General features: G+C 41.5%; 1 protein-coding gene and 1 long non-coding RNA gene across 5 annotated transcripts; one reads left to right on the forward strand and one right to left on the reverse strand.

Annotated features, from left to right (window-relative positions):
- The first annotated feature begins 2,771 nt into the window (after positions 1-2,771).
- On the forward strand, positions 2,772-10,997 carry LOC143142240 (F-box/LRR-repeat protein 3-like). 2 transcript variants are annotated; one of them, XM_076303017.1, is made up of 5 exons: positions 2,772-3,026; positions 4,620-5,098; positions 5,704-5,826; positions 6,613-6,784; positions 7,530-10,997. In XM_076303017.1, the coding sequence occupies exons 2-5, from the start codon at positions 4,643-4,645 to the stop codon at positions 8,168-8,170; spliced, it is 1,392 nt and encodes a 463-aa protein (XP_076159132.1). In that variant the 5' UTR covers positions 2,772-3,026; positions 4,620-4,642; the 3' UTR covers positions 8,171-10,997. The 2 variants fall into 2 exon arrangements, with proteins under 2 accessions (XP_076159132.1, XP_076159134.1); XM_076303019.1 differs by having other exon boundaries at positions 4,642-5,098.
- A 644-nt stretch (positions 10,998-11,641) lies between these two features.
- Positions 11,642-26,600, reverse strand: LOC143142241 (uncharacterized). Of its 3 annotated transcripts, none has more exons than XR_012990912.1 (5): positions 24,153-26,600; positions 23,667-23,770; positions 22,173-22,219; positions 12,865-13,050; positions 11,642-12,686 (listed from the first exon to the last, which is right to left on the reverse strand). It is a non-coding gene; the product is annotated as an uncharacterized LOC143142241 (long non-coding RNA). The 3 variants fall into 3 exon arrangements; XR_012990910.1 differs by having other exon boundaries at positions 11,642-12,665; positions 24,153-26,593; XR_012990911.1 differs by lacking the exon at positions 24,153-26,600 and adding an exon at positions 23,896-24,137 and having other exon boundaries at positions 11,642-12,665.
- Positions 26,601-26,704: the final 104 nt, after the last annotated feature.

Below are 26,704 nucleotides of genomic sequence, written 5' to 3' on the forward strand. Positions count from 1 at the left end.
TTTCCCAGGCAGCAAATCATCAAGGCATTAGATGGAAAAGAAAACAGGCTTGTGAATGTGTTCTCCCTCTTTCAGAAAGATTTGCTGTCGCAGTCTTGTCATACCAGCAGCATGTAATGCTTCCCCTCCCTCTGATACATTGGTGTCTACCTGTGAAAATAGAAGCCCCGATCTTAAGGCAACATGGAATAACACAGTTATGAATCAGATTATACCCACCTGTCTCCACAACATAGGACTTGTTGCTCAATATCAACTTAACTTATCAACAAGCTTGAAAGAGCATTGGTTTTCAAAGATCTTGTTATGTAGTCGGCCTATAGTTTATGGCATGCCAATATCTAAAGAGGGTTTCCAAAAAAGTATAGCACTGCAGTTCTAATATTTTATACAACTGAACTGAAACAACAAACAGGCGTTGGAAATATATCATATTGTGGAGTAGGTTTGGAAATAAAAAAAATTAACAAATCGGAACAAAAAGTAAATTATACAAAAATGAAAGAAACAATATAAAATAGAGCATGAATATGGGAAAAGTAAATGTAATAATTATATTTTATTTACAATTCTCACCTTCTTTGCGTGTCTCCTTAAACAACATGCACTCTACTACACAGAGAAACACAGTACACACACGCGCGCACACACACACGCACACACACACACACACACACACACACAAACACACACACACACACACATACACACACACACACACACACACTCAGCTTGTTCACTGCAAGAGACAGGTGTTGAGCTCTAATGCTATGACACATGACCACTGTGCATTCCCAAAAGCTGAGCAGGCATTTTCCGAGTCAGAATGATGTGCATTTTACAGACTTCAGCAGTTATCGGTTGCTCTCTCACTTTCTCCTTTTTCGGTCTGTCACTTCTGTGCATCCACACGCGGTGTCTTAGCCACAGCTGCAAAAACAAATTCAAAGACCATGATGCAGACATGGGCTGAGATCTTTGGTTGGCCCATGATGCTGACATGCCGAGACCTTTGGTTGGCCTATTAGCCTTTTGCTGATGGAGGAGAAAGACGCCCGGTTTTAGAAGAGTTATTAATCTTCCAGATCTCAAAGGCGTTTACTTTTCAGAGTAAGCAGACATTTCTTGAAAAACATGAAAATGGCCAATAAATTGTCATTACACATTCCGGAAATAGAAACATGATGTATAGGCTACACTAGTACTTTCCAAGGAATAGGGGATACACTATCAGATAAAAAAGATTTTAAAAAAGCACCTACACCTACCTATATCACTGTCAGACAATAACCTGTCAGACAAACACCTTCCTACAATCAAAGAAATCTTCTTGTGTAAAATATGATGATACATGAGGCAACTTTTTGAGCAATATTGCTGAGCAACACTTAACCGCTTCCATGTGTTCTGATAATCATAATTTAACCTGACTCTCGCCAGATGAGTGGAGCTAGGCGGAACAAAATTGGTCTTTGCTCATTCTACTGGGAGTCAGACAATGTGATTTGTTTCCTTACATAGTCTAAGAAAGGTCCCCATGTGTTGCTGATCCTTTCAAAGAGTATCTAATTCTTTCAAGTTAAAGAAAATAAAGTACATCTTTGATCCAGTGTAAATGTTGGTTTGCTGTCTTTTCATTTTATCAAAAATCAGCCTTCTATCGACGACAGTGAGAAAAGCAACACTGTCAAATTGTGCCTTAGTTAGATTACTTGACTCAGGTGTAATACCAAATAACCCAGTTACAGAGCGTGAGATTGATTGTCCCAGGAAGCCAGACATAGTGTTAAAGATAGAAGTCCAGTAGTAGTCCAGCTTTGAGCAAGACCAGAACATGTGGGTATGTGATGCCGGGTGGGGATCAATAAAGGGGGATCAATAAAGTATCTATCTATCTATTTATCTATCTATCTATCTATCTATCTATCTATCTATCTATCTATCTATCTATCTATCTATTTACATCGATCACATATGGATCTATATCTGAGAACCTTTTGGATAATCTAAGTTTAATCCAATGTATGCAATGAACAATATTAAATTGTAATAGTCCATGCCTTGCACAAATTGATGAGTTATGTACTCTGCTTGAGGCGGCCTCCCAAGATGCTTCGGGGATAGGCTCCTCCAGCTCCCCTTCCCACTGAGATTTTTTATCAGGGTAGAATGTCAGAGTGCCATCCGTTTGCTACAGTACAGGCCAAAAGTTTGAACACACCTTCTCATTTCAATGCGTTTTCTTTATTTTCATGACTGTAGATTCTCACTGAAGGCATCAAAACTATGAATGAATGCAAAGTTATTTGGCCCACAGAGGAATATTTGTCAAGTTATGGCTTGCTGAATATGGTAAAAAAAATAGAAGAAACTAGAATATAAGACATATAATATTCAGTTATTTCACACTTTTTTGTTAAGTACATAATTCCACATGTGTTCATTAATAGTTTTGATGAATCACACAATGTAAATAGTCATGAAAATAAAAGAAACGCATTGAATGAGAAGGTGTCCAAACTTTTGGCCTGTACTGTATGGCTGATATAATTCCCTTAAATGATAGAGGTCGATCAAATATATTATCATAGGGGGTGCATGGGGGTTGATTTGGATGAAAGATTATTTGTTATGCTGAACTAACTCAATAGTGGTCTGTATGATTTGAACTGATAGGCTAGTGTCCCCCCACAGGCTAGAGAGTGAAGTGCACTAAACGCTATTACCCACAATGCCCTACTTTCTCGAAACACAACACAACACAACGCCATTTTCAGCGAGCTTGGAGCCCGAAGCTGCGTGAAGCAGAAAACTAAATAGGTCACAAGACTGACGGCAAAATACGCAAATAGATTTTTATTATAAGAAACGGTTTGGATTCGCCAAACTTTCCGTTCGCCACATATCGGCTAAGAGCAAATGATTGTGATCGGTTGGCCATCTCTGATGTGGTATTACTGTGCAGGGCCTGGTTGATGTAAAAAGTGATCGCCTTTTTCACTGCAACTGCAAGCTAAACAAACCAGGTAGGAGGGGAAGAGGGGTGTGGAGTCGCAACTCTCAATCTGTCTAGTCAGTTATATTAGCATGCTCATTGAAGTAACAGTAACACAATGAACGAACGATTTAACACAATATTCAGTTGATCAAGGTATTACGCATTTCTTCTATGGGACCTAGTGAGTTCAATTTTGCGGCTGAGTTGCTAGCTCGTTGGCTAGCTACTTAAAACAGCTAACTTGGCGCAGGCGAGACAGATTGGACAGCAATTAAAATATGTGTGGACGCAGGATCCGAATGTAGCCTAACTTGAGTTATCAAAGCTAGATGTCAGTGTAAACAAACCACATGAAAACACGGTAATAATGTACATATCAGAAACATAATAGTATTGACTAATCTGTGAATATGCCGCCTCCATGTTAACCCTCCTGTTGTGTTCGTTTTATGTTTACTAGTTTTGTGTTCCCGTCAAAAATGACCGCCGCATTATAACTTGTTATAAATCCATAGTAACACACATATTATCATCTAATGTTGTGATAGAGCTTTGCATGAACTTGTGTTCTATTGGATATAACCAGTTTTGTACTTCCTTTTGCTATTTATGGCCTGCAGGCCTCACTGACCTGAGCTCATGCAAGTCAGAAAGGGGAAGATTCTATTGGGAAAAGATTCCAGTGGGGGCTAGATGGGGAGTGAGGGTGTGTTTGTGCGTTCTAATGTACAGAAGCACATATACAGTCAATCTGATCAATAAGTATGTGCCTGGACTCAATTTTATACATTGACCATTTTCTCACCCATTCATTTCTAATGGCCGGTCATTTTTGACCAGAAACACACATGGGTGTTCTAAAGTTAAATAAAACACTCAAAAAAACATTTTTGTGTGTACAGATGCCCTGTGTTAACAAAGTCAAGGAGCCTCATGGTAGTGAGAATAAGTTAACAATATTTTTGAGAGAAAATAATTGTCAATTGGTCACATTTGACCGCGAACACAGGAGGGTTAAACATTTTTTTTGCTAATGTTACATGACCAGAATCTAACACAGACACTTAAGGAGGTGTGTGTGAGGGCGTAAACAAAATTGTAGCTTTACAACACCTTGTCACAAGTTATTGTTCGTCAATTATTGCCGTAGTCTTATAATTTGCTTATACTGTTTGTCATATTTAGTTAACATAGCCATCTTAACATTACATGGCTCTTAACATAGCATGAAATGAACCTGACTAGACCATTTTACATTCACCGCAGGAATTAAAATAGCTTCTCACAGTGAGGCTATTGAAATGTAAGTGTTAAGTGGCCATACATTCTTAAAGGCAATATTTTCTTTTAATGAGTAATATGCATAAGCTTTAAATATACTTAAAAAAATCTAGCACTTTGTTTAAATCCATTGTTTTAATGGATTTAAGTACTTTTGTAGTTTTAGTACTTTTAAGTGGTCATGCATACCTTATGTTGTCTTATCGGTATGCATAAACTTTCACTATACTTTTATCATCTAGCACTTTGTGCACTGCTGTAATATGCCATGTTTATTTATTCAGTTATTCAGTGTCATATTACATTATATTAAGACTATAATTTAATTCCATTCTTCCAGAACTTTACTTTGTGCTTTTTAGAATGAAAAGGACACAACGATGTGATGAAGAGCAGGAAGGAGGAGGAGGAGAAGGAGGAGGAGGTGATGGCGGCGGTGGTGGCGGCGGCGGTGCGAACCCCGGCCCCTTAGAGCAACGCAAGAGGCTGCGTGGACGCGACTTGGACAAAGACACCCAACCGAAGCAGGACCAACACCAGGAGCTTGACCCAGAGCAGGATGAGAGCACCCCCAACTGGGGCCTCCTGCCCCAGGAGATCCTGCTCCAGATCTTCCAGTACCTGCCGCTGCTGGACAGGGCCTTTGCGTCGCAGGTGTGCCGCAGCTGGAACCAGACCTTCCACATGCCGGAGCTGTGGCGCTGCTTTGAGTTCGAGCTCAACCAGCCAGCCAGCTCCTACCTCAAGGCCACGCACCCAGATCTCATCAAGCAGATTATCAAGAGGCACTCCAACCACCTGCAGTTCGTCAGCTTCAAGGTGAGGAGTGTGTGTGTTTGTGTGTGTGTGTGTTTGTGTGTGTGTCTCTGTCTGGCTGTGTCTGTAAAAGAACCCCAGTGGGTGAGGCAGTAAGGGAGGATTGGAGGTATGATTAGTGTGTGTGTGTGTGTGTGTGTGTGTGTGTGTGTGTGTGTGTGTGTGTGTGTGTGTGTGTGTGTGTGTGTGTGTGTGTGTGTGTGTGTGTGTGTATGTCTGGGTCTGTGTCTGTCTGTAAAGCAACCCCACTGGGTGAGGCTGAAAGGGAGGATTGGAGGTGCGATTAGCAGCCTCGCTGTTATGAATGCATATCTTTCCATCTAGTCAAACTGACACACCAAAAATGATATTCACGCAACACATACTAAGAATGAACTAGTGAAAGCCCTCCGGCTGGTTAAACGAGGAATATACAATCACTTGGAATGTACAGTACGTCAGTATAGTACATTCTTCCTATTGTTTACTTGGAGTCTTATGGTAAACGGGTTGCAATACCAGGGTCATGGTAAGGAGGAGTGGTGAAATGCATAAGAAATCTAGAATCTAAATTGTATTTTTGTGTGTGCGTGTGTGTGTGTGCATGTGTGTGTGTGTGTGTGATGTAGGTGGACAGCAGCACGGAGTCTGCGGAGGCAGCCTGTGACATCCTCTCTCAGCTGGTGAACTGCTCCCTGAAGACCCTGGGCCTCATCTCCACGGCCAGGCCCAGTTTCATGGAGCTGCCTAAGGTACGGCCACTCCCTGCCCCGCCCCGCCACACCACACCACGCCACGCCACCTCGTCCCACTGTCACCACAGCACTTCCTCAAGCATGCAGACACATGCAGGGAGTGCCACTCGCCTTGTCTGACTTGAGTGGAAGTCATTTGGTTTTTAGTGTTGTCAGGTGGCCAAGACCAGTTCTGAATTGTGCTTTGTGTTGCCGTCCAGAGTCACTGCACCAAACTTTTTTTCTTCTTTCATTCCAGTGTTTCCCGTACATTGACTAATCTGTGGCGGGGCGCCATTAAATCAAAACCGGCCGCCACACATTAATATTCTATGTTTAATTAAATTTATTTGAACTATGTAGAAAACGTTATGAATTGCATCATCCACACATCAGCAGCCTTTTAACTGTGTTACAATCATAATTGCAAGTGTTCCCTCACGAACGTCTTAAAGTGACAAGCACTCATTCAGACCTATACACTACCAACAAGACGATCTTAATACCCCCCCCCCCTCCGTTGTCCAAGTCAGCTACCGCCACACATTGAATCCAATTCTGTGGGAAACACTGCATTCATTTATTTTTCCAGAAATGGCCCTGCCTACCCTCATGCTGTTTAACTTGTAGGAGTGTCCTGCCTACCCTGGTGCAGTTTAACTTATAAGAGTGTGTCAGTTTCTAATGGGTTTTCAATCTGTTTTTATAATTTTTGTGGTCACGGTGCTCCATTTCTGGGATTAATAGCCTGAATATAGAAGAACTGCATGACTAGCAAAATATTTCTCTCTCTCTCTCCACCAGTCTCACTTCATCTCAGCACTCACTGTGGTCTTCGTCAACTCCAAGTCCCTGTCCTCCCTGAAGATCGACGACACGCCAGTGGACGACCCGTCTCTGAAGGTGCTGGTGGCCAACAACAGCGACACGCTGAAGCTGCTGAAGATGAGCAGCTGCCCACACGTGTCCCCCGCAGGTCAGATTCAACATCCCTTTATTTTTTTTTTTTTATTTTTTTTTTTTAAACGTGTTTCACACATCCACCAATTCAGTTTTTCAGTGGCAACTAAAAACTGTGAAATGATACACTAATAAAAAAAAAGAGCATTTGTAACTGAATTAAATGAAATAAAAAAACAAACATATACTGAGATAAAACAAATCCTGAAGCCATTTGTGGGAGTGTAGTTGGTTAGCAACTGTCCACACGTGTCTGAGATGCAAGATCCAACATAATGTAGATGGCAAATCAGATTTGTCCTGGCCCCTTGTATAAACTTACAGGCCCAGAAAAGTCACTTTTACACAAAACTGTTAATTTATTACAATTATTACTGTAGAAAGCTCTTTATGTTAGTAGCCTCCAGTTAGCATCAGAGGTAAGCTGCGGGCCAGTGACAGCCATCCATCTTGCCCGACATGCTCTTTAATTTGCCCCGGGCCAGCAGGCCATTGGTTATGCTGAACCCTGGTTGTGGGAGTGGAGGTTATTAGAACGCTGGACTAGTGAGAGCTGGTACTGACTGATGCTCATGTCCTCATCACATGATCCTGATGTCGGCCGCCATTTTTAAAGATGGTGGCGGTCTGCTAGAATGCTAACTGGCTGCCGCTAATCCTTCAAATCCCGCCCCCCTGGTTTTGATGACCATCTCCCATCCCCTGCCCCCCAGGTTTTGATAACCAAATTCTCCGAAATCTGCTTTTTCCTGTGCGTCCAGGTATCCTGTGTGTAGCGGACCAGTGCCACGGCCTGCGGGAACTGGCCCTGAACTACCACCTGCTGAGCGACGAGCTGCTGCTGGCGCTCTCGTCCGAGAAGCACGTCCACCTGGAGCACCTGCGCATCGACGTGGTCAGCGAGAACCCAGGCCAGCAGTTCCACACCATCAAGAAGAGCAGCTGGGACGCCATGGTGCGCCACTCGCCCAAGTTCAACCTCGTCATGTACTTCTTCCTGTACGAGGACGAGTTCGGGCCCTTCTTCCGCGACGAGATCCCGGTCACGCACCTGTACTTCGGCCGCTCGGTCAGCAAGGACGTGCTGGGCCGCGTCGGGCTGCACTGCCCGCGTCTGGTGGAGCTGGTGGTGTGCGCCAACGGCCTCCGCCCGCTGGACGAGGAGCTCATCCGCATCGCCGACCGCTGCAAGAACCTGACGGCCATCGGGCTGGGCGAGTGCGAGGTGTCCTGCAGCGCCTTCGTGGAGTTCGTGAAGATGTGCGGCCGCCGCCTCTCGCAGCTGTCCATCATGGAGGAGGTGCTGGTGCCCGACCACAAGTACGAACTGGACGATATCCACTGGGAGGTGTCCAAGCACCTGGGCCGCGTCTGGTTCCCCGACATGATGCCCACCTGGTAGACGGGAGGGAGGGGGCAGCGCTTGGTATGCTCACCTGTGGCCCAGGTGACCACCTGCACACCTCTCCTCCCCCCCCCCCCCGCCCTTTTCTGCTAGAATGAGACGATCACCATGTAGAGTAGTCCGCTCCACTTCAAAGACCATCCTCCCAAGTGTGTTCTTCTAGACCATCCTCCCGAGTGTGTTCTTCTAGACCATCCTCCCGAGTGTGTTCTTCTAGACCATCCTCCCGAGTGTGTTCTTCTAGACACGCAGACACACACACACACACACACATATAGAGAGAACAACTCAGACTCTGTCATGCTGTTTTGGTGTAGCTTGGCTCTACATCATGACATTTGTGTGTATGTTTATGTATGAAGTGGACACCTGCATTGCTGTGTCTGCAGAGGCTCGTATGAGCGTCTGGGCGGACTTTTTAAAAAAGTAGTATGAGTGTCTGGGAAAGGAGAGATGGGCGTCGCCGCTGAGCTCCAGGATCTCAGATGGACCAATCAAACTTCATCATCAGACAGGTCTCTCGGCTCATTGGTCAGATTGGAAGATCTCTTGGGGATACAAATCAGTTGAAAGTGAGGGAAGGAGGACCGATTCAGCAGTCCCGCACTGTGCAGTGATTGGCTGAAATACTGTCTTTCATTGGAACGAGTTTTGATTGGTTAGCAATTGGTGTGGAATTGATGCTTGTGTAGGGTCTCAGTTAGCGCAGTAAGTTTCACTTCTGGGAAGTATCTGGAAGTTACTTTATTATCCATTTGGATATTTGGATGTCTAAATCATAATATAGCACTTTTTAAAAATAAATGAAGAAACAATTTAATGAAAAGCAAAATGTTTAATTGTTCTGTATATATTTTAGGTTAGCCTAATCCTTGACTCTGCAACAGATCCAGATTGGTTCTGAAACATTTTTAGCAGGTCGGCAGGACTGGCTAACAGATCCAGATCGCTTCTGAAATGATTTGAGCAGGTCGGCAGGATAGCTGCAGGAAGCCAGGAGAATGTCCATGAACACCGAGGGAAGAGAATAGAACTCAATTATGTGGCACCACCATTACCCTCCACTCAACCATTACCCTCCACTCAAACTCGCTTGAGTCTGCATCAGAGACGTAAACTCACCTGGATTTTAACACGTTTGTGATGGACTCACGAGAAGCTTTTCGGCTTTTGTCTCCCTCTGTAAGTCAGCCCCATCTCCCCTCGTTAGTGGTTACTGTTCCTTTTTACTGATGTGGAAGACGTTTGGCGCTCCATCTCCCCTCATTAGCGGCGTTCCTTTTTGCTGATGTGGAAGACGTTTGACGCCTCACGCCATCTACTCACACAGCCCTGCGACAGGAAGCTGTTTTTATACTGTACATAAAGAATATGGGTGGACTTTATTTCTGTCCTGGAAGAGGATGAAAACACAAATTCCTGTCCAGCTGAGGTGATTTTCCTCGCAGATGTTTATCCGTTTTTCATTTCTACTTACAAAGAGATATGAAGGAAACTCTGTGGGTTTTTATTTTCTCTTTCCCTCCTCTTCCCTTGCCCCTGCATTCCCACTGCATCCTTCCTCCTGCTCCTCAGTTGCCCCTGCATTCCCACTGCATCCTTCCTCCTGCTCCTCAGTTGTCCCTGCATTGATGATCCCGTGTAATTTATTTAGCGTAAAACTGCTTTTTGTATTCATCAGTGGTTTGTATTGATGATGATGATGATGATGATGATGGTGGTGTGGTGTATAGTTTCCAAGTGATGTACATGTGTACGTATGTCTGCAAACAGTCACAGTTGTTGTGAACATATAGGCCTGCCTATTATGAGAAGAAAGCTTGTGCAGCTTTTCCCACTCACCTCCACTAGAGGGAGCATGTGTGCAGGTTTTGACTGCTCCTGTCAGAACAGAGTAGCTTTTCTCTTGTAGAAGCGTGTGGGTTTCCTGACATCACTGTAAATAGATGCTACATGTACATTCATACACACTACACTTTCACTGTGCTGGGATGCTGTTATCCTTTTTTTTTTGTCAAGCCTACATCAAAGACGTACAAAAATGTTAAGACCATTTCAAGGTGCCGATTTATTTTTTACCTTTTTGTATTTCCATGTAGGCTACAAAACAGAAAAATCTGATCTAAGAAATATTCTCAGATGTAATGGACAGAAAATGGTATTGTGAATCTTTTCTAAAGAATTCAGTATAGAAATAGTCGAGTCAGTCTTGTGGAGATATGGGCTGAACTGAGAAAGTTTCTCTCCTCTGAGCTGGGCATATGACCTTCAACCTTTGGCTGACCTTTGATTGTACAGGATCAAGTGCGTCTCCATGGCTACATTGGAAGTGTACATCTGTCACGTTGACTTCATTTACTCTGTTCCTCTGACATATCTGTTCATCTGGGATACAGCCCCCCCCCCCAAAAAAAAAAAACATGACCATTCAAGTTATACTGATGATTCTGATTTTAAAAATGTGTAGAGATATGGATATGCATTTTTTTGGTTTTCAAGTGGATTAACCCCTGCACTTTATATAGAAATGTATTCCATAAATGTACATAATATATTACAGGCTGATGTATAATTATATTAGATTCGCTCTCAGCTGTTTTTCCTCATCTGCTGCAGTAAGTGGATAGTTCTGTTCGAGTTTGTACTAAGGCTATATATATAAATATTTTTGTTCATTATTCCTTTTGCAGACCTTTAATTCTGGCTTGTTGATTGAGCTCTTTCTTGTATGTTACATAACAGAGATCTATCCAGAAAAAAACCAGAAATATTGTTTATTTTCATTTTGCTTTTTTTGATTTTGAATAAATTTTTTGTGAATGTATTAAGAGATTGGAGTCATCTTTTTATTTCTCTGTGAATAAAATCAAGAAATAGTACCAGATAGAGACAAACACACGTTCCATTTCTGTAACTTTTATTCAATAGACTACATGCACAACAGGCTCTTCCTGTACTCTCATTTGTTTCTGGTGGAGCGTGTACCGTGTACCGGCATCTTCTTTTATATTCTGGTGGAGCGTGTACCATGTACCTGCATCTTCTTTTATATTCTGCTACAGACATCCTCACTCCGACACTGAATATCGTGTTTGTCCAATAACAATTTTAACATACGCATAAATCTTTTTATCGTAACGTGCTGATTCCCTAGTGCAACACCCAACCGGGTCCGTGTAGGCTCTAATTACATTAACAATTGAGGCAGGATCAAACACACAACAAACAAGCACACAGAGAGCCTTTTGTGCACGCAATCTATTACTATCTCAGTGTTAAAGTTCATGCTGAACATCATGAGCCATGCAAAGTTTTTCTCCATTGCCTTCTAGCTCCCTCTAGTGGCCTTCTAGTATTCATGCAAATCTCTACCGTTGCAACTGAAGAGGAAACCACACATAATTTGCTTGGTGTCGTAACCACTTGGCTCGGGAGTGAGCATGACATGAAGGGGAGACCACACCAAAGTATATTTTAAACAAAAGTATATTTATTAAGTGAGATATTTACAGTCAGTATATGTAAGGCAAAGCAAACTGTCGTGTAGGTCAGCATGTGGATGTGTAATGCAATAAAGTAAAGTAGCAGAGCTGCAGCCAGCCCTGCCGAGTGTGTGTTCACAAGTGCCGTGCAAGAGAGACAGCCAACTGGAGAACACTGGTTTTATCCACCCTCCAATTAGCCACTTAAGTAGAACCTCCACAGCTCCTCCTGCAGGCCAAGAGAGGGACAGACAAGAACAAGCCACAAACAATATGGCCAGCAAGGGAGGAAGAGGCAGACGCAGCACGGTAGAGCTGGGCCGTCACACTTGGCAATCTGTCCTGACAGGGGAATCTGTCCCCTAAACACACCTGGGGTGTATTCCAAGTAGGTGGTTAAGTGACATATCTGGGTAAGTTAACCCAGAGGAAGTGGTAAACCTAATAGAAGAGCCCCTTGGCTTTGTTTAGTTTCGAGATTGAAGCCCCTGGGCTATTCTATTATAAGGTTTACAACTATCAGGTTATCTTACCAAGGCTTGCCACTAAACCACCACCTACTTGGAATACATGGCCTGTTTTCTGCAGACTTGAGCTTGAGTTCAAGATGGACAGAACATTGCAAAGCGTGTTTAATGCAAACAGTGTTGCGTTGAACACGCTGTTTGCACGAGCGTTCTGAATAGCTTTCTTTTGTTTGCTTTCTTTTCCAAGTCTATGCCGAGCCTGATGAATCAGCATAGATGTAGAACTTTTCACTCTTATCCTTCATCTGTAAATGACTTCAGATGGATATGCTGTGTTCACATCCCTTTTTGTAATGCAGTGGCTTTTGTACTGTATTCATGTCAATTGGCAATATAACCAAAATCATTTCATATTGGAAGACAAACCGTCTCAGGTCGCTCACCTAGTCAGACTCGTTGTCGAGCATGGACAAATGCAACAAGGCAAGGGCAGCTTTGGTTCACTGGTCTCCTGATTTGTCTTCTGACACATTACTCACAACCCTACATAGATAAGAGATAAAACTGCAATAACTTTCACACAGGTTGCTCTTTCAGAGAAGATTACATAATTAATGTGAAGGGCAGATTGGGTTCATTATAAAAAGTATTTAACAGAAAGAACAAGGAACATATTTTTAAATGAGAGAAAATAAACACATTGGGTCACTGATAAACTATTAATGAACGAGAGTGTGCTTACCTTACAGCTTTGAGATGATGACATTCTATAAGCAGCCAAATGTAGCCTTTTTGTATAGCACACCCACATCAAAGCTCAACCAAACAGTAGGCCTGTACGTGTGCATGTGCGTGTGCAAGTACTGTTCACCGTCAGCAATAGGAAGCATGTTTATTTGGAAGAGATGGTGATTCCTTCACCCTTGACCTGTAAAACCCATAACAGAGTGTTGAACTGCTTCATTAGTGGCTAAGGTGTGTCTGACCAAAACAAACAATTCAAAAACAACATGTGCACACACACAGGCATGTTGGCGGGAAAGCCAAAACCAGCTCTTCATTGTCTCGGGGTTATTACAACAACCTTCCACAATGCAACATCAAACACAAACGCAGGTGAACGGTGAACCTAACTGCTTCCTACACGCAAGCCCTATGTGTGGTGCAGACTGCAAGTAGGTCCTACTGTGAATACGTGTGTGTGTGTCAGCTTGGCAGGAGCCTCAGAGAGCGGTCAACATACCCAGTGCTGGCACTTCCTGCCTGTTGCTCCTGACTTAAGCTGGACTAGCTCAAGTGTCTTAGAGTTCGAGTTTTATTTTATCATTGGTGGTGTAAAATCCAAACATAAATCCATGTACTGTAATCCAAATGCCACGGAATATACAAATCAACCATCTTTGATCAAAGGGTGATATCAAAGATGGTTGATTACGAAGATACTTCCTGAGAGGCCATTTCCTGTCCCCGAAAATGTATGCAAATAGGGTAGCAGTAGTACATGCCCCGCACGAGGGGGGGCCACTATCCCCCATTTATACAGTGATCGGGCTCCCTTTTTAACATTGAGGTCTATGGCAGAATCCTAGAATTTCCCAGAATTTGTCAAAGCCTTATTTTTCTGAGCAATGGATGCACATTTCGGACACGGTATCATGATCTCCAAATCCTCCTCCCCATTTCAGGAGAATGTTGTGACAGTATGACCCTCCAGTCGGGAGAAAATCAACATTAATGAAGGTGTACACCAAGTTTGTTTCTGTCTGGCGTGGAACCGAGGCATTCAAACGTCAGTCATACCTCAGTGACACGCCCCTGTGCAGGCGGGGACTGAACCAGAGCCCGTCTCTGACTGACCTCCACTTTGGCCTCATAGACATTAACTAGGATGACCCATCTTGCTACGCATTAATTATCTTTGCTTTGATTATGTTGTTTTTCTGACTGCCAGTGTAACAGAGGTAGTAAATCGTCCACTGCTCACGGCCCTCGGACCCGCCGCCACCTCGACACACACCGGCATGGACCACAAATAGACCTTTGAAGTTTGCCTACAAAAAAAGCTACCATCTCGTATCTTGAAATTTTTCCTATATGCTATATTGCATCAGTTAAACACTCACGGGGAAGAAAGAATTGGAAATGCAGACGTTTTGCTCTACACACTTTGTCCTCTGCCTTTTAGTGGATACTGTGATCTTCGTTACATTAATATGGCACACTTTGAGTTTTGCTACCCCAAAGCTAACTTGCAATGCAACTTTGTAGTGCATAATGCATAAAGCTTCAATTAACACCCAGATCTCCTTAAGGGCAACAATGGCTTCTTTGGTTCCTTTTTGTTGCCGAACTTCAGAGGTCTATGAACTACAACGTGACGATAAAAGGTGGTTTTCTGGTTGACCAGCTTGTTAACCAACTTGACCACCCTATGATGGTTGACCTGCTAGACCAGCAAAACTCTTGCGAAAACATACCTTCAGCTGGCTTACCAAGCTTACGATGGCAAATCAGCAGGTTTTGCTTGTCGCACCACCTCAAGCTGGTCATTTTAGCTGGTGTTACTGGTCGACATTTTTTCAGCAGGGATTTCACTGCTAGTTATGTCCCTGCTGGAATTCGTAAGTGAATGAACCTTTTCCAGATCCACTCTCAATTACGAGAAGGTCTGCGTGCTAACCAGGCTGCAACTGAGCAACTCTGTTAGCAAAATCATGCCCCAGTTTCCTGTGAACGATGATGTTTTCATTGGGAAAAATCTCTTTCCCATGCGCATGAACGCTAGCCTGGAAAATCCAGACCCTGGTAATCTAGAAAGATTAAGGGTCTGGCCACGAACAATGTAATGGCCCAACTCGAGGGGTGGCACCAAGCATGCATTTGAAAATCTCACTGCACGCAATTGGAACACTAGACCGATGTTTACTCTGAATGATTCCGGACTTCGACGATAAAACCTTTTTCCCAGTGAAAACATCATCATTCTGCATCATTCACGTCAGTTTCTAGCCCTGGAAACTGGGGCTAGATTTTGCTAACAGAGTTACCCAGGGGGCTATTCCAGAAAGCAGGTTTACTGGCTTAACTGGGTATGTTAACCCAGAGTTAGCGGTAAACCTGGGATTTCAGTTCCAGAACGCTTAAATATGATCAGGCTATGTAAGTAACTATGGTAACATAGGCTCTGAACTTAACCTGGTAGGGCGTAGGTTTTGTTCAGGTTAGGTTCATGTTCAACCAGGATGCTATTTTTACACTTGTCACAATGGCGTTTCATTTTGACGAAGGTCCGATTGACAAAGAAGCACAAAATCATGTAATATTCATGTGCTTAGCCATCGGAATGTGTGACAAACACGGATGCCACAACAAAGGTGAAAACATACACTCACTAATCCTAAATAAACAACTGTATTTGCTTAAAATATAGTGTAAGATGCTTGTGAAAGAAAGATATGCAGCTTTCAAGTGACAAAAACGGCAAATTCCTAAGTTCACATTAAAACTGTTGGACATGAAAGGCCACATGGACTACAAACGAACTACAACGTGACGACAAAAGTGATGATGAGTCCCTACTTGGGCAACTCTGTTAGCAAAATCTAGACCCAGTTTCCGACCTCTGACTCACACATTACGTGACGTGAATGAGGTGGAATGATGATGCTTTCACTGGGAAAAAGTTTTTTCCGAGCCCATGAACACTAGGTGAGACTGTTCTCAGCTTCACAGGTTGGCTTCAATGTATTAGTATAAGTATATATACTTTTTTTATCCCGTGAGGGAAATTTGGTCTCTGCATTTAACCCAATCGGTGAATTAGTGAAACACAAACAGCACACAGTGAACACACAGTGAGGTGAAGCACACACTAATCCCGGCGCAGTGAGCTGCCTGCTTCAACGGCAGCGCTTGGGGAGCAGTGAGGGGTTAGGTGCCTTGCTCAAGGGCACTTCAGCCGCGGCCCACTGGTCGGGGCTCGAACCGGCAACCCTCCGGTTACAAGTCCAGAGTGCTAACCAGTGAGCCACGGCTGCCCACAATGTCAGTCAGTGGTTGAAGTAGCACATGAATAGATGACGGACAAGTGGCTTATCCAATCATATGCAAGGATTTTTGATAAGGCCCAGCCTTCTGAAACACCTCTCCAATGGATCGATCGGCCTGCCTACTTTATTGGCGTTTTAAACATTTTTAGCTTTGAATGGACACATCACAAAAAAATGAAATGTCTCCTGTACCACACAGGGGAATTTCCGTCTGCTTTTCTCTGCCAAAAGTTAACAATTTTCAAGCTCCTTGCGTCTTTCTCTCAATGTATTGCTATACGGCTCTGGGTTTGCTTGTCCTCCGAGTTCGTCCTTAACGACGGTTGTTAGGGACCTGAAACCTTGTCATTCCCAGGTGCCATGAATTCACCATCAGGCCTACAGTATATATTTCCAGGGTAGGCTACATGAAGGCACCAGTCAGTGCTTTCCCTACCATGTGACTTCACCTATCCTAACACAGGCACACACACATTTTGGTTTGTAATTAACCTGAAACCTTGAATATGTGGCCGACGTGTAGGTCTGTACCCTATGGAGCCATCATTTTAAAATGTTCAAATATTTGAACATTTTCTTATAGGCCTACCCTTTGTGTTTTGGGGTCAAGACTAGTTTAATGCTTTTGGAGAGCGGTAGCAGAGTATGTTAAAATGACGGGCTCTAGACCTGTAGCATCCGCAAGCACTTCATGATTCTACGTCACTTGGCGGAAGAGGCCTGCTTACGAATAGTCACGCACTTTTATTATTCACCCCACATTTTCTTAGATAATGCGTATGGATATAAGGTAGGGTTGCCTAAATCATGTTTTTGAACAATTTTACAACTACTAAATTTAGAGCCAATGGGAATAGTTTAATGAGCCAGTCCTGTAACCTCCCTGTTTGCGGAAGTAATGAAAATGAACTTATAGCTAACTAGCACTATTGCTATTTGCTAGCCTGCTATCGTCGTTCTTGTATCTTGTTATGTTTGCGTTATTTCCCCCATATAAATAGACTGAAGTCGAATGTGTCAAAGTGCCTTACATAGGCCTATTACTGTAATATTAGCCTATTCGTAATGTAGCATGCTTGAGTACATTTGGCTAATATGACGTAAGCTGGTGACTTATCTGGTCCCATGTTTGTTTAGCCTAACGTTAGATAGATACTTTATTGATCCCCAAGGGGAAAGTCAATTCTTTCAGTTTGTGCATAATTACATGATATAACTATACTAATTCTGTAGCCTAAATGGTGGATCATTAAACTATACATCATATGCGGAAGTGTGGTATTTCTGAAGTGCTAATTTACAGTAGAGGTTCTCAACCTTTTTGTGGCTAAAGCAGGGGTGCCATCACTTGAGTGAAAGTATTAGCTGCTATTGCCAAATTTCTTGCCAAGCCCATTTCTTGCCAAGTGTTGTATTTATTATATCGAAGACAATTAATTCGGAGTGGGTCATGCAGGAAGCCTACCTGTTTTCTTTGTGATTGCCTTTATGTAACACGTGTATAGCCTACCATATAGTAACCTATAATAGGCCTACTCATAATGTAATCAAAATCAAGCAATTCCAATCACACAGGCCATTAAGTCACATTATACTGTTACTGACTGCTGACAATCGTGCTCTGTAGGCAGTGTTGTAGAAGTTCATACTTCACAAGAGCTAGAGGAACATTGGAAGTAGGCCTATTTTGTAAGAGGTAGTGTAGCAGCAGTGTATGATATTTAGCCTACTGAGTGTAATCTTAGGTAATGTGATGTATGAAAACGAGTATTGCCAGGCAATTTCAATACTACATTGAAATGTAGTATTGCTGTGGCAATACTGACGACGGCGGCCATGGGCTAAAGAACACCAAAGGTCAAAGCAAAATTCCACGGCACACCTCACAGCACACCACTGAGAACTACTGATTTACATAGCAATCTGATTACAAAAGTCTACTGTTGCTATCTGAGTATGAGCAAGCCAGTGATAAATTATGCTAGCTAGGTGCAATCTGAGTTGTTATGATCCATTATCGCAGATTGTATAAGCACAGGTGTAGGCCCATCTCTCTTAGCAGTAGGTCAGCTATGTGTGCAGCATGTCACGTTATGACTGCTGGAAAGGGTGGCCTCATGGCTGGAGGTGCACCAAGTTTTGTAGAAGTGAAAGTAGAACTAAGTTGGTCTCTGTGATCTTTTACTTACAACCACATTTTTAGCGTGCTTTACAATGTGACCAATTTGACATTGACGTTTTTTTTTTTCTTCTGTTTAACAGACTCCCTTTAATAGGTATCCTATTTCTCCTGTTTGAGCCAGGTGAGTAGGCCTGAACAAATTCATAGCTGAAATCATAAAATCAAAATCATAGCTAATGGGAATCTACCCTTTTGCATTGTTTTATGTGTCTGTTCAGTGGTGAAATGCTGACTTCTGTCTGTTCTTGCTATTTGCAGTCACCTTGGAAGTGCCTGTGGTGGGATATGTGGGAGGTGACGTTGTTCTGCCATGTTCACACAGCGGCCCAGATGCCAATGTTACATTATCCGACAAAAAGGACATCATATTTAGTTGGCATTTTAAAGATATTAGGTCTAAGGTTATTGTGGTTGTTGATGGGGAATGTGAGTTTGACAAACAAGACAAACAGTTCGAAAACAGGACAAATCTCTTAGATACCCACAATGGCAACTTCTCTGTGAAGTTGACAAAGCTGAGTGAGAGAGACAGTGGGAGATACACATGCACTCTTCCTCGTGTTACAACAGCAAATCTTCAACGTCAACATGTAATGCTCACTATCAAAGGTTTGTTTTTAATCCTATTTTCGGATGTGAGTCGTGTGTTTTCTCGCAAAATACTGCAAAAAAATAGTCTTTCTCTCATACAAGACTTCAGTAACCCTGTCAACACAGATTTGGCTGCACACACACACACACACACACACGAACACACACACACACACACACACACACACACACACACACACACACACGTACACACACACACATACATGCACACACACATGCACACACATTTGTTTTTTTATGTGTTCATTCAGATTAAACATTAACAGGGTTTCTACATATTATGGAAAAGTATAGGATTTGATTTGAGTATTTTCCAGGTCTGGAAAAGTTTGTAAAAAAGAAAAGAGTTTATGGAAAAATATTTTCCAGATTACTTTACCTAATTTGCTTTCTAAAATATAAAATTGCCAACCTGTTCACCCATGAGACCAGAGTGTTGTTGACTTTAAAGGAAGTAAGGCAAGACATGCAGCAGTGTGCTTGTGTCTGTGTTGAATCTAGGCTGTAGTGTAGGAAAATGCCCTGTCATTGTGTGCAGATACATGTGAACATGCATGTTTGCATAGACCTGGTATCCGTTAAAGCGCTAGTAGACGGTTGTTTGTACAAGAATGTTATTTGTTTAGCCTTTATTCTGCTTAAATTTTGTAAAACGTTTTTGACACTGTATTATCTGTCAACCATATTATTGCAGTCAAAAAATGAACTATACACACTTTACTTACAGAAAACTAAAAAAGAAGAAGAAAAAAGTTGTCATGAATACACTTTCCAACACAAATCTTCCTCTACAAATATTCCCCAACAATTGGCAAATGCAAGTTTCCTGAGTGCTATAAATGAATACTCAATATAAAGCCTGGTTGGTTACAGACCCCAAATGGCAAAATGTGTGCAGCTCTTGGGGGGAATCGTCTTCAACATAGCACATATAACACAATTTAAAACATATTTATTTTGTGTGATGTGTGGGTGCATCAGGATAATCCACTGGTGCTTAAAATCTTCCCCATAGTATTAAATGGGCAATTAGATTTGCCTCATCAGAAAATCAGCTTTGGTTAGGTGTTAGACTTTGCTCTTTGCCTGAAATTTAAAAGTGGACCCCAAGTTTTTTTTTGTATTCTGATGTCAAACATAGTCGGTAAAATCTACTGCAGAGTGAAAATTTGACCATGGAAAAAGTATGGGATTTTGTAATGGAAAATGTGTAGGAACCCAACGAAACAATCAGTTACATTATACTACAGTGTAGTTATTTTGTCCATAAACAGTGATATACTAACGTTTTATTTTTCCTTAGCAGAGAAACCGATACCAGAGACCGAGAAAAACCCTAGGGTTGGAAACAGCAGCATCAAGATAGGTCCACAGAAAACTATTTTCTTATTGATTTTAATGTTGATGACGGTCCTGTCTGTGTGAAGTTTTATCTGTCTAGTGCACTAACTTTCCTTAACATGAGTGTACCGGTACATCAATAATGATCCAATGAAAAATGTTAGCATATCACTACTAATAGCTGCCTACTGCTCAAATAGAACCATCTTACATTTCCTCAACTGCCCAAACTGGTTTTATGCCCCCCGATTCATTCACATAGTTTTTGTTTGCAGGATCATATATTTGTACTTTTAAAGGGAGTTTGATTGAGTAATTGATATTGTAAATTTGAATATGTTTTGGCACTTGCTTTGCTTGTACCATTGTTGGAATATTATTTTCTTTACTGAGATTGTTGTGCCATTGGCATTAATACTTTTATTTATACCTTGTCCCTCTGTGTCCCTCTGCATGTACGTACATTTCACCATCACTCAGGATCATTCAATTTCTGAAATTATCAGAGATTACTCTGTGCCTCAGGTATAGTTAAGCCTTAATTACTGAGTTTGAGTTAAGAGTTAAGTAAAGAGAAAGTTAAGTCATAAGAACTAGTGCTGCCACTAACGACTAATTTTCTAACGACTAATCTTTCGAATAATTTTTCGATTAGTCGACTAATCTAAACGACTATTTTTTTTTTTAATCAAGTGTTTGTTATTTTGTTGTGAACTCAACTAAAGGGAAAACGTAAAATATATATCACCCTACTTTTGTTAGAAGCTGTATTACTGTAAGTAAACTGTTCAAAAACATTATGTATTATATTATTATGTTCTATTAAATGTAGTTTCATAATTAAATAGCTTTCCAATAGGTTGAATTGGAGATTTGCTACCAACGTTATCAAGTGGTTTCAGTTTCTCTCGCGCATTGAATGAAAGCTCATACCACCATTTAATTGTATGCCTCTATGTTTGATGACACCAAATTAGCAAGTAATTCATACTGATTGCAGAAAAGTTTGTTTTCTTTTTCTGTCGGTCCGCGGTTCCTTGATCGATCAATTGCGCAGCAAATTATCAGACGAAGCCCCGGGAATAATTTCACTCCGCGGCTCCGGACCAGCAATGTCCACGTTACGGCCGGTGCTGGTCCGCGCGGCCCATAGTTTGAGAAACGCTGGACTTTGAAAGGCGACAGGAGTTGAGGACTTTGCAAATGAGCCTAACATCAGCATGTTCAAAACAAGTAGGCTACAGGCACTTTGCGCGTCTTACCACATAGGTTACTTCACTTTATCAGTTGGCTTGAACGCTAAAAAAATATGCGTCGTGGCTTATTGACCATAGGAAATGACGCGCACTTTGATTGTTGATATCACGGGCGGCGGCATGTTCGGTTTAACGTTTTTTTGTATGAATGAATTACAGTAATGACACGCCGTTGCGTTGTCAACGTGAGACACTTCACTTCACTTATTTCAATTTCCACAATAGGCTACTATATTAGTCAGAGTCTGGACTAGCATAACCTACTAGCTTAGCTCCCCCCACTTAGCTCTGCCTAATAATTAATTGCGCTGAAAGCAGGCAGGCACGCAGCTTTGCTGCTGGCGTTAACACTTGCGTGCATAGTGGGGTTTAAAACATGCCAAAGTCCTAGTAGCCTGTTTAACATCCAAAGACAGTCATTGCACTTTTCAAGAGTTAATAACATATGGTTAATATAACATTACAGCCGTGTGAGACCAAAAATAAATAGGCGGTCAATAGTAAAACGACTCTTTGACTAAAAAAATTGCCGTCGACTAATTGTCATGGTCGATTAGGTCGACTAAGTCGACTAATCGCGGCAGCACTAATAAGAACATTGTTTTCTTACCGTGGGCTGGTCTGGTGTCCCTGGAATCATTCATAACGCACAGTGGCCTGCATGAGTCAAGGTCAAATGTTAGTTTGAGTGTTAGGAAATCACTGAGCTCTGATAATATTGTTACATTCAGTAGGATACTCTTCAGGTTTGTGTGTCAACAGATAATGGAATAATGCTCAGGGTGTCTTCTTTGACGTTTTAAGTTTTTGCACTTGCTTTATATATATATAAATTATTTTTTTTCAACATGTAGCTTACATTTGCAGTGCCTTATGCTATTATCACTGAAATCAGAAGTTGAGGTAAAGCTTATTCGATTGGCATTCCTCAACTTTGTATGTGCTTGTTTTTTTATTCCTAGTTCTGAAGATGCACACACTGGCTTTAATCAAAATAGACTTGAGTTACACATAGAGATGTGAAGGTGAGGGTATAATGAAACAGATCACATGAGTGATCAAACGTATACTATTAGGACATGATCCAAATTCCCTGTGTGTAAACATACTTGGACATTAAATCATTATTCTGACCTCAATACATTTGGTTACACCTTTAAGGCAACATACCAATAGGTTGGTAGTGGGCCTGGTAGAATAGGCTGCCTGCATTGTTTTAAGGATGAATCAGCTTTCTTCAAACATTAAGAAACTATCAGTTACAGTATACTACTCACAGGCTGTTATAGTACAGTGCAGTTACTTTGTCCAGACAGTCATATGCTAACATGTTCATATTTTCCCTAAACTGATACCCTGGAAACAGCAGCATCAATAGGTCCACACAAAAACTGTTTTCTTACTGAATATTAATGTTGATACCAGGCCTTTCTGTTTGAAATTTACCCAGCTACTTTGTGTACTTTCCTCCACAATTGTATTGTAGATCAGTAATGATTTCCATAATGCAATGAAATAAAGAAAAAATATCACTAATAGCTGCCTACTGCTCGAATTCAACCATCTCACATTTCCCCACCTGCCCAAACTGGCTTGATGCTTTATAAATCATTCACACACACATAGCATAGTTTTGTGGCAGGATCTGATATTCAGTCATCTAAAAGTTGTAAGGACAAAATTGTATTGCAATTTTGAATGTTTTTGCACTTGTTATGTTGTCTTAGTTTGTCATTGTTGTTGGAATTTTATTTTTATATTTTGTTGAATTTATTTGTATTCTGCACTATTACCATATACTTTTTTCTACCTTGTTCCTTTGTGCATTTCACCATCATTCAGACATTATTCTGAGATAATCTGAGATTAATTTGTACTGTAAGTAATGGCTGAGTTTTCATATGTCACATAGCTTACTGGTTAAAACAACTCTTCTTGCTGTTTGTTTTTCCAACTGAAGTCTGATTTCAAATGTCAGATTGAGTGTTGAGTGTCAAGTTTTTTGCACTTGCTGGACTGAACTATTTTTTTCCCCAACGTCTATCTTACATTGGCAGTGCCTTATACTATTACCTTTGAAATAAACAGTTGAAGTAAAACTTACTTGGTTGCCATTTCCTTGACTTTGTGTGTTTGGTTTTTATCCCTGTGCCGTCTTCCCCCGTTTTAAAGGTGCACACGCAGCACACTGAGCAAAGTACACATGAGCTACACATAGAGACATGGAGGTGAGAGTTTAATGAAACAGGAAGTGAGTGATCAAACATATACATTAGGACATGATCCAAATTCCCTGTGTTTATTAAAGCATGATTCTGATTCTAAAGTTATACCTTTGATTAAAGTGGGCCTGCTCTAGAAATGGGCTGCCTACTTGTTTTATTGGTTGAGGCAGCTCTCTTCGTTCCTCCACCTGTGTCATTTTATGATCATGACCAGTCAGCACTTCTTAAGTAACAACCTAAGCATATTTGACAGCTCTTCTGATTCAGATATATTGGCTGCTGCTAGTATCAAAGATGTTCATAGGAATAATTTCAAGGTAGCATACATAACACAAAATAATAATACAACTAGCAAGCAGGCCTACCTGTAACAGCACCGTTCCGCAGGCAATGGTGATACTAGAAGGGCGATCGTAATGATGACGATCTTACATAAAGCTGGAGGTGTACTTGTTGCTAAGTGTTAACTTCCTGGGTTGCTCTGATGACTGAAAACACACCTATATGCAGACCAAGAGACGTGAGGAGGAAACCACACGTAAAGGCAGACAAACCTGTTGCTTGAATTGAAACGCAAGAAAGCTGAGTGAGTTCAATTGATGTTGAGGAGCATTTTCAGACTAGAAATGATGTACTTTAAAGAGCAGCATTGAATCCACTACAGGTTTACATCAGTCATTAATACTGCAAAAAAGTGCAGTATCTACGAAAATTCCAAACTGAGAAAAACAGCATTGTTGTTTGTCTTTCACACTGTATTCTGTAAAATGAAAACCCTATATCTTCAGGAAATGTTTCAGTAGATTAATGAGATTTTGATAGATTGAACGGAGGATATGGCATTTTATATGGGTGTAAAAAAGTGAATTTCACAAAAAATGCAGTTACTGCACTTTGGCTTTGTAGGGCAGAATAACCCTGCTGAAAAAAACAGCCTGACCAGCTTAAGGTGGTTTGCTGGTTGTCCAGCTTGTTAGCTTGTTTGACCACCCTACGATGGTTGAACTAGATCAGCAAAACTTGCGAAAACATAGCTGCATACCTTCAGCTGGTTTACCCATTTTACAATGGTAATTCAGCTGGTTTTGCTTGTCGTACCAACTCAAGCTGGTCATTTTTATTGGTCATTTTAGCTGGTGTTGCTGGTCTACACTACCTGGCCTGCTTATGTTGGTCATTCTAGCAAACAGGCATGACCATTTTACACCAACAATGTCAAGCTTGAGAGGCTGGTCACACCAGCATGACCAGTTTTCTCAGATGGTCACGCCAGCATATTCAGCTGGTGGTCCAACCAGCTACACCAGCAAAAACCAGCAAGAGCTGGAAGAAAACCAAAGCAAAGACCAGCTAAAACTACCAGCATAAGCTGGTTTAGCTGTTTTTTCTCAGCAGGGCACTTTGTTTTTGGTTGCTGGCCTTGACATTCTAGGTCAAGGTAATACCCTTACAAAAACTGCAGCTTGAAGGTTTGGCATATAGGGGATACATTTCAAAGAAGTGTCACAGAGACAGAAGAAGGCAAAGTTGGATGGGATCCAGTGAAAGGATCACAAGAGGAAGAGATCCACACACCATATAGTTCCCATTCATAATCTATTTTTTTAATTGTGTGACGTTTTAAGCTTAGTGGCTCTTCCTCAGACATCTGACACCACAAACTCGAAACGTCACACAATAAAAAAAGAGACAGACTTGTCACAGAGAAAGACCTTAATAGAAAAACAAAAACAAAAGATCAATTACTCATGAAAAGCACATATGAAGCACAGCTGAAGACACACTACCACAGGATGTAAACAACTCCTCTGGATAAATGTCCTTAGGTTTTTTATTCAGTCATGCGAACATTATTGGGGTAAGTTGCTTTTTTCAGGCTATGGTTTGTGTATAACTATTTTGTCTTTGACTATGACACCATGGTGAAGTTAGTTTCACTTTGCCAATGATTTCAAATAATAGGCCGTGCGTGCACTGTAGGCTATACTCTGCTAGGTTTTAGTAAAGCATAGTTTAGTGGAATACCTGTTCCATATGGTCTCGCATGCAAGCAGATTCCTTCAAATGCGCTGCTGACAAAATACGGTATTTTGGTATCAAAATACCGATGCACTGTTTGCGCTGCTTGCTGTTAAAGGGAATGACAGATATCATTCTCATTGTTTTAAATTATGTTTTGCCCAACACACCCTTGTTGAGCCATCCACCCGACGTTTGACAACGAAAACACTCCCAATGTGGACTGGACATCCTACTAAATTTAAATAAGCCAATGTAGCCAATGGAACCAAGATTTAGACTTCAGCCGGTTACCCTCATGTTTGCATTGAGCACAAGTCCAGCATGCTTCATGTTCTGCCACATCTGTGCAGCACTGCATGAAGTTGAATGAGCCTATTATCATTTGCCTGTGTCATGTGATCTTGTTCATGTGTATTCAGAAGAAGAGATTCTTACACAAAACTGTTACACAATTGTTACACAAACTCTTACCAAAACTGAGCACTAAGAACCATGACATCAGCAGTCAATTTTTAACTTCCTGAAGTAGCTAGCACAGTCAAAGTCCTTTTAGCTAGGATGCAATTCATGAACTTCTGGCACTTCTGGATACGTTTTTGATTTTTGGCAGGGTGTTAGGTATAGGCCTAAGGTTTTCAAAAATCCGTGGATACAAGTTGGGGTGGCCCCCCTAGTGGCAGTTATCCCCCGCCGAAAAGAGAAAAGGTTATATCTCAGCTTTCTTTAGTCTTAAATTGTTGTATAATGTATTTTCTCTACTTTGTTTGATACAAGGAATCCGATTTTGATTGGATGTTGGATGTTCTTCTTTTTTTAAGTCCATTTCCATGTTAAATCTAGTATCATAGTCATATTTAGCTCATAAACTGTTAATATCTCTGAAAAAGTCACATTG

This window comes from Alosa pseudoharengus, unplaced genomic scaffold, assembly GCF_046254945.1.
Source record: "Alosa pseudoharengus isolate Yale_2024_CS ecotype anadromous, Long Island Sound unplaced genomic scaffold, YU_APseudo_1.1 YU_APseudo_1.1_scf_24, whole genome shotgun sequence".
Classification (NCBI taxonomy): domain Eukaryota; kingdom Metazoa; phylum Chordata; class Actinopteri; order Clupeiformes; family Clupeidae; genus Alosa; species Alosa pseudoharengus.